Source organism: Etheostoma cragini, chromosome 7, assembly GCF_013103735.1.
Source record: "Etheostoma cragini isolate CJK2018 chromosome 7, CSU_Ecrag_1.0, whole genome shotgun sequence".
Taxonomy (NCBI): domain Eukaryota; kingdom Metazoa; phylum Chordata; class Actinopteri; order Perciformes; family Percidae; genus Etheostoma; species Etheostoma cragini.
The window spans coordinates 13,751,685-13,763,119 of NC_048413.1; the positions used below are offsets into that span (position 1 = coordinate 13,751,685).

General features: G+C 37.8%; 1 protein-coding gene across 9 annotated transcripts; it reads right to left on the reverse strand.

The window, feature by feature from the left end:
- Window positions 1–1,360: 1,360 nt before the first annotated feature.
- On the reverse strand, window positions 1,361–11,312 carry tnnt2a (troponin T type 2a (cardiac)). 9 transcript variants are annotated; one of them, XM_034876783.1, is made up of 16 exons: window positions 11,164–11,312; window positions 10,978–11,047; window positions 10,718–10,728; window positions 10,128–10,142; window positions 9,091–9,150; window positions 8,159–8,215; window positions 6,620–6,643; window positions 6,307–6,331; window positions 4,156–4,219; window positions 3,921–4,037; window positions 3,742–3,819; window positions 3,522–3,632; window positions 3,324–3,433; window positions 3,093–3,183; window positions 2,962–3,002; window positions 1,361–1,624 (listed from the first exon to the last, which is right to left on the reverse strand). In XM_034876783.1, the coding sequence occupies exons 2-16, from the start codon at window positions 11,013–11,015 to the stop codon at window positions 1,591–1,593; spliced, it is 876 nt and encodes a 291-aa protein (XP_034732674.1). In that variant the 5' UTR covers window positions 11,016–11,047; window positions 11,164–11,312; the 3' UTR covers window positions 1,361–1,590. The 9 variants fall into 9 exon arrangements, with proteins under 9 accessions (XP_034732674.1, XP_034732673.1, XP_034732672.1 ...); XM_034876782.1 differs by having other exon boundaries at window positions 9,091–9,153; XM_034876781.1 differs by having other exon boundaries at window positions 10,128–10,145.
- Window positions 11,313–11,435: the final 123 nt, after the last annotated feature.

Sequence of the window (11,435 nt, forward strand, 5' to 3'; positions counted from 1 at the left end):
ATACTGGATTCCATGCTCATAATTTCATCATCACCATAAAATAGATTAAAGATATTTATTTATCATAAGGGAAATTTCTCTGCTGCAGTACCATTTATTGTAGATTCCTTAAACTAATTAAGCTCCAATATTTTATTCCAACAGGGTGTTGTGGTGTGTTAACATGCCAGTCTCTGAGTAAGAGAACTATGAAAACAAAACGAGAAGCCTCTTGGCTCCGTTTTCTAAACTGGGTGTGAGAGTCTGACTGAAGCAGTTTTGGTGAGAATGTTGCTGAGAATGTGCACATTGCAAGGTTTTCACACAAACAGTACATGATTGTTAATTTCTAATATTCACAATATATTAAAAAATGCTTCATATTCTATAGGATTTAGATTTTCTTAAAGCCCTTTTTACTGTTGACTGAAGTAGCAAGTTTGTTGTTCAGTGATAAAATAAATCATAAGGAAGTTTTTTACTCAGTGAAAATGAGTAATGGCACTTATTTTCTATTGACCTGTTGATCATTAACTAAATATGAAGAAATTGCTATCAACTCTTATGTCTGTAATGTTCAACTTTCTGCTCATCAATCAAACGTCTCCATGGTCTGCTGCAGAATCAAAAACCCCATTGCAATAACAAAGAAATCCTTAGTGCCTCATTTTATTTTTAAGGAGGTTACCAATAATGTTGTATTCTTACATGCATATACTGTATATATCAGTTTGAAATATTCTGAATGTAATTTGATTTAGATTAAATCAGAATATATATTTACAACATTTACATCTTCTGAGTGTTGTTGTTCTGGAAAATGATAGATAACATCAGAAAGACGCAGCAACTCCACCCGTGGACCACATCAAGTAGGTTTTTAATTAATTTAGATCAATTAGTCATATCTGGCCACAAACTCAGTAATCATACTATCCCTAAATGGTATGCTCGTTTCATTACAAGTTGTAATGCTTTCCGCATGCTTGGTTATTCCATCAAATCCAAATCAATGATTTCATTGGTATTCACCTTTTGATACACTTTTAAAAGAAGTTGGAAAGCAGTTGAAGGAGGATCATCTTTTTTGAAATTAAGGATTGTCCCACCTGGATTACTGTAAAATGAAAATGATTCATTCCCTTCCAGCTTTGTGTGTGTATTTGTGTGAATGTGTGTGTTGGGTGGAGGTCTGGGCGTTAGCCCAAGGAGTATTATTACAGTCTTAGTCATGTCGTAGCCTGTCTCTGAGTCGGAAGAGACTATTTGCTTTATGCTCTCTGCATTCATGTCTTGAATGTCATTTTACTCGCTGGAGTTTTGGGTGCTAAAAAACTCATGCACCCATGCTCAAAAGTCTGAAAGAGCAAGAAGTCATTGATTGAACTGAGATTTTTTTATTTACACCCTAAACACAAAGGATCTTATTTAAAAGTTGGTAAAGAGAGGAAAACAACAAAGTGAGATGGCGCTTTTAAACTGGATATAGTTGGTACTGTAGGTGATGGTTAAGTGGAAACCGGTGTGACTGGGGTGTGGTAGGAAAGTCATGGTTTTGTTTGAGGAGCTGGCTTTGGAAAAGGGCTGATAGTTCCACTGCTCACTCAGCAATTATTTCCTCAGGCCTCTTTTGGTCCTCTTGGATCTGTTGGAAACAAGGACAAGTTACGTGAGACAAAAGACAACATGTCCACAAAAAGCATTGAAAATGTACGTTTAAAGTAGCTAATATTGTGAGGTGGCTGAATCATCTACAATAAATTTTGACAAAATAACAAGGCACATAGCACACTGAGACATAGGAGTGCTCTTTCAGTCATCTGTGACAGGTGTAACAGCTGGCCACTCAGCCAGCTCTCTGTTTGAGTGAGTAACCGAGCCTCGAGGGGCTTGTGAGTGGTGGTGAGCAAAATGACAGCCGGGCTGTGGCGGGGTGGGGTGCTATTCTGTCATCAAAATGCCATTTAGGTTAGTGATGAGCATTCAAAGGACCACTACCCCTAACAACAAATTGAACATGTATTCAAAAACAGTATCTGATGGTCTTATCACTACTATTTAAATGAAAACACTGTTGCATGCTATGTTTGCGATCAATGGGTCAAATAATACCTTAGCAGTGATGTTAACATTTTATTGTTTGCATCCTGTACTTTTCCCTATTGTACTGCATAATAACGTTTATTTGAATTGGATTGAGAGAGAGAATAAAGAGAAGGAGTGCCGCACACAGCAGTGACTCATTTGAATAAAACAGTCTTCTCATTGTCTTGCAGCACAAAAAAAACACAAGCACCTCTGCAGGAATGTGCCACGTTGTCAGATTATAAGTGAATGCAGAGCATGACCTCTTTGGCATCATCCTGTCTGTTTCTCTGTGTCTGTGTCAGTTAGATTTGTGCATTTGTATGAGAAGTAAGGGGTAAAGCAGAATCCCTGTGACACAAACGCTCCCAGGTTAACATGGCTATTGCTTTGAATTGTGGAGGTATTTAAAATGAGAAAACTGGTTAATTTCTGCAATTTCAGCATTAACTGTAACGTAGTGCAACATGCTGGCATGATGGCCTATTTCACATTCGTGCTGTGTTTATTTTCTGCACTCCATTGCTTTGCTATCGTCTTATATTGTTGCAAACTGCAACCACCAGTCAGACTGCTAGTTTGGGGGATGTCATTTTCTTTAGTCTGGGGCCCAACAGTTAAATTAGGTCTCCAATCTAATGTTAATGAAAGTGTCAAGATATTTAAGTGTTGAGATGTTAAAGTGTCAAACGTGCATTTTAAAAGGAAGAGATGAGAGCAGTTGTTCTCCCTCCCTCTGTCTTTGGGCCTTGACAGGCACTTTGGTAAAGGTTATTTATAGGTTTTGTTCTGGAACATAGTCTGTGTGCAGACGTCCATGAGCGTGGTAGATCTGTGTGAAAAGTGTGTGTGGCATCAGAGAGAGAATAAAAATGAAATTCATGAGTTCATTCTTACATTTTCTGGTGGTCGCTGACGCGGTTCCTCAAGACATTAATCTGGAACAAAGAAAACATGCACGTGTTACTCCAATGTGATCTATTATCCTGTGCCTTACTTCAAAAATATATGTGGCTTACTGTACACACTTCATATTTCTGCCTGGTGATCTGGTACTGCAGTTCAAACTTCTCTGCCTCCAACTTGTGCATCCACTCCCACAGCTCTTGAGCTTTCTGCCTGTGAGACAAAGATACAGTAAAATGGGACATTGTAGTTGTTTTATGTCATGTTGAGAGATTATTTTCAATGTCTTGTGTATCAGAAATAATGTCGCTGCTTTATCTTAAGGTAAAATGACAAAATATGTCTCCACCTACTTGATTCTGTCTTGGCTCATGTTCTCGATGTCCAAAGATTTGCGTCTTTCGCTCAGGATCTTCTTCTTCTTCTCTCTTTCAGTCTGCCTCTTGCCACTCCGTTTTTCTGTCTGTAAAGTATGTAAAAAGTAAAAGTTCTGTTCTACATTCTTCACATTTTAAATACTTTCACTACCCACTATGACCCCGCCTGCTCACCAATTTCTGCATGTAACCTCCAAAGTGGAGGCTAGTGAGGGTTTTCTTCTTCTTAGCTTCATCCTCTGCTCTCCTCTTGGCCTCCTCATCCTCCTTACGAGCTCTCTCGTCCTAAAGAAACATGGGTCCAAAGAGGAGTGATAAGTTTGGAAGTGGTGCATTCAATACAGTAGATGCAGGAAGTATACATGACATTACAGCAACATGAACATGAGTTTACCTCAAGGCGCTTCTGTCGCTCTTTCTCCCTCTCACTGCAGATTCTGTGCTGCTCTGCTCGCTCCGAACGGCGCTTCTCCTGCACAACAGATCATCATCTTAAGAGATCTGAAAGCAGATCTTTAAATTTGTGTCTGTGAATATGTTTATCTTTAATTGGTTTGGATGTAAAGCTCTCACAATCCTCTCCGTGAGATTAATGAGCTCTTCTTCTTCCTTCTTTCTGCTCTCAAAGTGAACCTCAATCAGAGTCTGAAGCTCCATCAGGTCCTTCTCCATCCTTTTACGATGTATATCCTACAGAAACAGGGGTTCAGTGCTTCTTGTGCTTTCTGGCATGGATCTATGTTTCATATGTTTTACACCTTTTCGGCAGAAACACATGCACTGTATGCACTGTGAGTCTGTCACTCACATCAAAATCCACCTTCTCTCCATCTGGGATCTTAGGAGGGATGAGGTTGGGCATGATAAATGGCCTGGAGATTTGGAGGGGAAAAACACAGGGCAATGAGTGAACAACACAGAGTTATAGGATAAAGTAAAAAAAGAATAAGATATATATGAAAAGAAATGTAAAGAAAAATAATTTCTTTAATCCCCGTCACTGTAAATGTCAATGCAACAGCAAGTTCAATATGTCAAACAAATGACTTTGCATGTCACAATTGTCAATATTTTATTGGATTCTTTGGTTTGTAATAGATTTTTTTTAAATTTTAAAAACTTTTTTTTGTGTTGCCGATGGACTTAAGCTAACCATTACAATGTAGACAGAGACGTTTGCTGATCAGAAGATACATTTACTTACAGTTTTATATTTCAAGTCTATAATCTAAAATTCACATTTTTTATCCATCGCTGTTCATAATAATTAAAAGTAAGTCTTTGTGTTGGGGTTTAAAGGGTGAGGTTAAGCTTATCAAAAAAGGTTACACAGATGTATTCCACTTATTTAATACTTTATATTCAATTGTTTTAACTTGCAGAACACATTTTGATTTTGTCTATGTGTATTATAATTCCTTAGTCTCATTCTTCATTGGCAGAAGTTATTTGGTTTTGAAGGTCCGTAAAGCTTGCCATAATGCTTTGGGCGATGTAAACAGGAAGAATGCTATGGATTCAGTGTCTCGGTTGTGTGTTTTTTTTTTGCATTTTAGAAAAATTGGCGCCATTAAAAGTGTGCAGAATTATTCACACAGACAGTTAAAGAACCCTAACCCTAACCCTGGATGACGTTGATGCTGAAGAAACGTAATGTTAACTTGAAGAAAAACGTGATGATTGTCCAAGAGGTTGGATTCTGTTTTCTGTGATTTCAAGCTGATTTGAATGAATGGATGGATGGATGGAAATTGGACATACAATGTAACTGAAATCCCCAGTACAGGTACGTGACACTGAATATAAAAAGAAGATTGTTTTTTGGCACAAATTGCGTCAATCAAAGGAGTGAGTGTGAGTTTTGGCTGTGATACACAGCCACAGCTATGCTACATTTAACCAAAGCCAATGTGTATAAAAAAATCTTGTCCAGAGGCAGTATGTACAAATAAAACCAATGAGATAAAAAATGTTGATTAGTGAGCTTCAGCTAGAAGGATTTCTCCTGCCGTGGGAATAGGTCTGTCAGTGACGACCTTTACACACAGAACCAGGTTCGCTGTTTCCTCCTTGCCGCTACCTGATTTGAGTTGAGTGCCGATGTGAGATGCGCATGCTCAGATTTAAAAATAGACAGTTAAAGAAATGGACCAACAGATCCCGTTGCTCTGTGTCACTCCCATAGACTCAGTATTTATTAACTGGCTATGGATGTAAGTCTAGTGCAGATTTGAGTTGCATACAATATGCTAATGAGAGACAGTAAAAATGGACATACTTAACACAGTTTTTTCACTGCTGGCTACGAGTTAGCAATCAAACACAACAAGGTTGTCAGTTGAATGGTGTTTTTTGAGCTAACGTTAGCAATCAAACAATGATAGATGGTTAAAAAAAATTTGAAATGATTCCCATCTTCTGTTATTGTTTGTAATGAGAAGAAAAGTGTATTATTTCTTCTATTTCACAAATGTCAGCATGACATGTTGTGCTGTAAACTGTTTAAATCTGCGCAACTCCAATCCACACTCGACTTACATCGGGGAGTGACACTCTTGAAGGGGACAAGTGAAGGCCATTAGAAGCATTTTTCCGGTGATAGCTGAGCGTCACTGCGCAAACTCCAACTGAGCTTGATGACGTAGATGTGACGTGGGCAGCCTGTTTGAAAGTTGTAAGTCTTCTGGTAGCTGTGCCGAGAAAAATCTCAATCATTCCCACTCACATTGAGTAGTCCCTGACACCCCTGCTTCCAGTCTGTGTGCTAAGCTAAGCTAAGCTAACCAACTGCTGGCAATACATGAGAGTGGTATTTATCTTCTCATCTAACTCTAGCTCTTTAAGAAAACAGGGCATTTACCAACATTTCAAACTATTAGATTAAATTCAAAGGCTTTGCGCATAGTGGTATAATTATTTGGTTTCAGTGTGTACATCAGGGAGTGTTAACGTTACTCACTTGAATTTTGGTTTGGCCTCTTCCTCTGTGTAGATAAAAACAGAAGGAAACACCAATGAGCTAGTCTAGACCACACACACTCTCACCAAGCGCACACCAAAACATTTCGTAATCCTACCAGGAAACGCCTTCAAAGTATGACCATGGAGCCTGTTTGTACATGTGCTTGTAACAACGGGAAGCTTTAGTTTGGCTGAGTTCATCAAAATGTAACTCAGGGTACATGTTGTACATCCAAGAAAAGCAAAACAGATTCACAATGAATAAGACGTTTCAACATTTATATGGATGGAATTGAGATAAACCGTGTTACCTTCTCCCTCCTCCTCTTCTCCATCTGAAATCAAAATAAGATTCTTGAGAGGCTTGCGTGAGTTTGAGTGTCTGTGTCAAATGAGTGTGTATGGGAATAAGAGGACAGTAAATAGTTGTGTTTTATGAGTGTTGACAGACACACATGAAAAGATAAGAAAGACCAAAATAGAGCACTGAGAAAGTTAAGTACTGTGTGTGTGTGTGTGTGTGTGTGTGTCTGTGTGTGTGTGTGTGTTAATATCATGAATAGCATTTGGTCACTTACTCACCAAAGAAGGTATGGCATATATGACACATGAAAGGCAATACAAGTAGGAGAATGAAAGGATAGTTTTGCAGGTATTTGTTCATAAATCCAAGTATCGGACAAATTGAAATTTAGTGGCGCTAAATAAAGGTCAGGGGATCACCAAAGTCACTAGAAATGATTGTCCTGGAACCATGAATCTCTGTTCAAAAATGTTGTGCCTTTCCTGCTTGTTGACTTTGAGATAATTCACTGAATGAGTGAAAATGTTGACCAGAGGAAGCTAAAGGAAAAGTCAAGAAATCAACAAAGGCAGTAGGATTCATTATCTGGGCGCTGTGAATGTCTGCACAGATGCTTGTTCATATACTTACATACAGAAACTACTCTTCTGATGATAAACTGGACTTGGAGGTGAAATAGAACTGGGCATTAATTCAAAATATTAAAGGAATCTTTATTGTTTCCATTTTTTAAATTTGTTTTTAATAACAAGCACATTTACTCAAACCTCTCTAAAAAAGCTATTGATAAAATTATGTACTTTATATTTGTCAATTATTTCACTCACACAGTAGTATACAAAATTAGGCTTTGCCATTTGGTTATTTCATATAGAATATTCAGTTATTGAATACCATTTTGTGGTAATTCAAATTTGTGAATTATATCGTTATTGATATGTGAATTGGCCAAACTGCCCAGCCCTAAGGTGTAATGCTGCATTCACAAACCAGTTGAAATATCTCTCCTCTCAGTTTGCAACACATCAGGGGAAGGCTAACAGGCGCCACACAGGGCGTTTGCTAATTTGGTAGCATAGATGCCACGGAAAGATTACTTCAAACATCTCTCACATCTCAAGTGATTGGACGTAACAAGGAGACACACCTAAACAATTGCTGATTAAGAATATACATTTAATTCTGACTAATAAGAAAGAGCCTCAGGGATGGGAGGGATGGCTTGTTTTGGAATTACTTTCACCCAGTGGCTATCTGAGGTGACTAAGAGAGAGACAGGAGAGAGGAGGAAAACAGAAGGATTTGACCTCATTGAGTCGCTGGAGACTGTCACATTCCAAAGTAAAGTGTGACTGATAGCAGATAATTTTCCTGTCTGTCTCTGACTGATGCTAGACAGAATAAATGTATCACCCTTGCTTCGCTGCCAACAAATACTCAACCCAACACGTCACTTAGATGTTATCTTGCTGGGAAACCACGGGCACAACACTGATGATGTATCTGCACTCAAAAAGAACAATTTTTACCACTCCGAAACCCTCACCTATTTCTTCCTTGTCCTCCTTCTCTGCAGCAGGTTTGTCATCTTTCTGTACGGCATCTGGAAGAGAAGGAAGTTGTACATCAAATAGTGACATGTAAATTAGAAATCTTGACACTCCCAGGGTGTGATATATTTACTCATTACATTACTATATCACTCTCACTTGTCGATTTCATGAGTTCAATAATGAGAAACAGTTGCTAGATCTGTAATTAAATGTGTGTGTGTGTGTTTGTGTGTGTGCGTGTGTTTGTGTGTGCGTGTGTGTGTGTGTGTGTGAGAGAGAGAGAGAGAGAGAGAGAGAGAGAAAGAGATGTGATGACACAATATATTCTGCAAGTTCATGAGCAGCTGAGTCAATCCCAGATATACAGTATCATGTCATTATACACAGCATACCCACTAAGAAAGCTCCAGGATTTCCATATACCAACTTAAAAATGCCCAATGACATGTAACAACATAGTTTCCAGTATATTTTTAATATATTTTGAATTGTCATCTGGGTTTTTCTTCTTCACATAGGCTAAAAAAACATTTCTGTATTTATTCATTTATTATTTATTTAGTTTCAGGGTGTATTTAGTTATTTTTCATCCTGAACGTCCCGTCTCCTTATTTGCCAAATGTTTAATGGATATTTTGAGCTCAAGTATTATTATTTCTCTGTAATATTTGAACCCAAATTACTCAGCTATAGAACATTTTATTTAATGCTTATAATCCAATTTTGTAATGTTTATGCCCAGATACTGTGCATGTGCATAGTGAGCTCAATCATAGTACATATAGTATGATTAAGATATCATATTATCACGAAAAATATCTGCTGGTACTTGCACAATGTCCACAAAAACAGCCTCCCATTTACCAACTAAGGAGTATTTAAAAAAAAAAGAAAAGATGCTTTCAGCTTAAAGCACACGCCATACCTTCCTCTTCCTCCTCCTGCTCCTCAACCTGCTCCTCCTCCTCCTCTACCCCCTGCTCCCCTGCTGAGCAGAAGCACCGAGCCGTTTAGAGCCATTCAGCCAGCAAAGCAGCCAGCAACAGTCAAACAGAGAGAATGAAAGAAGTGTTTCAAAGCATGACCAAATCAAGCATGAATGATTCTGATGTAATCATTCATGAATGTCAGTCACAGCCGATGGTGGAGAGTGCATTCACTCAAGAACCGTCCTAAAGTACAAATCAGAGGTACTGAGGTTGTGCTTAAATTGAGTGGTTTTTATGCCACTTTCTACTTTTACTCCATTACAATAATTTTTCATTTTTACTTTACAAATTAAATTTTTGCAGAAATAACCTAACCCAACAGTACAAACAGAGCTCGTTATTCAATTAATGGATAAGTTGATTGTCATTTTGTTTTAATTAACAATTCCAAGTTTCAAAATGTGTGGATTCTCAGTTTTTTTATTTTTTATTTTTTTTATAGTTTTGTCTATCGCTTGCGTAAAACAAGCATTGTGAAGGTGTCACTTTGGTGATGACAATTCTCACTATTTTCCGATTTTCTTTACAAAACAAAGAATCAATCTAGACCATACACAGCAAATAATACCAAATCTAAATAATCTATGGATGAAATCCTATACAAAATAGTTCCACTTTAACTGAGTAATAATCTAATGATCTAAATATTGTAATATATCAGTCACAGCGGCCATTTATTCAGTATGAGTACTTAGAGTTAACACCACTGAGTAAATTCTTTGGATTATAATAGCATATGTTTTTTAATGCTTATTTTAAATGCAGGACGTTTAAATTGTAATGGAGTTTTTTTTTTTACAGTGTGGTGTTACTACATCTGAATACATCCGCCCCACTGGTCAAAGCTATGTTACTTTAACCACAGGCGCCCTGACTATCAGCAATCCATCGGTTGCTCTGCTAAGTCATGACCACAAATCATTTATCAATTACACAGATCTTCATTTATAAATGTTCACACAATGTCCCATACCTTCAGCAGCCTCCTCTTCTGAATCACGGAGCCAGAAAAATACACAAGAGAGGAGATGTACAAATGTAACCACACAATGAGAAAGCACTGCATGTTATATATACACACACAACTACTTTTGCTTTCATGCATCAACTAATTACAAGCAAAATAAAAAACAGGAAATCATTATCCAAACCCTGAAGAAATAACTTTTAAATCCTCTGGATTTTCCAAAAAATCTACCTACTTGTGCAACAAGGAAGTCTTTTGGTACAAACGCACTTTGTGCTGCATTACGATAAGCATCAAACATTGGGAAAAAGGTTGATCATATAGCACTGTCTATTGCTAATTTGTGTATACAACAAGAGCTACAGTTATGAAAGCTGCGTGCTGAACAGACAGGCTCAACATTTACATTTGTTTCATATATCAATTTGACATTTTCACTTACAGGAGACAACTGTAAGAGCGTCTTTACGTTCATTTTTGACTGTCTGTAGAAAATGTGTCCAACCTACATGGCTTTAGTTTTAACACTAGTTAACATCTTTTAATGCTGTAGTTGTACTGTGCACTATGTGGTGAATCATAATGGAAGTTCTTACCTTCCACCTCCCTGTAAAAATCAAAACACGTTCATACATTATTATTCTGATAGAAAATCTTAGCTATGCAGCAATGTGTCATTGATATTACAGCAACATAAAGCTGTCATTATAATTGATGTAGTTAAGGAACTACAAGGTATAGTTGTGTAACAGGGTTTGTTTTTACAGTTACACAAGTATGTTATGGTAATAATCAAGCGGAAACGTTTTTAAGCTTTAGCACGATGCAAAAAAATGAAAAACGAGCTTCAACCTACTCCTCATACTCCTCCACCACATCCTCGTTGTCAGACATGACGGGGAGCGTTCAGGTGTGCACCAGTGGATCTAAACATTAACCAGAATCTGTAAATTAACCTAGAAATAATGTTCTCTTCACTTTTATTACATCTTCATAACAACGTTTAAAGCATAAATACTGGGTTATAATCAGTGAAACGTACCTGAGTAAGAGTGATGAAGAAAGACAGCTGACTGAGAGACTCAATGGGCAGCAGAGGAGAGGTCGCTGCTTTCACTAATAGCAACGTGAGGTGGGTCTCAGAGGGTAAAGGGACGGACTGTGTATGGGGGAGAGAGGCTTCAGGACCCCTTGTTATTATATTAATAACTTTTAAGATAGCATGTACCCTTCATTATCACCATTCCCAAAAAAGGCCACAGTGTGCACAAGTGTGGTTTGCAGTGGCAAAAAGATCAAGATAAAGCACACAGT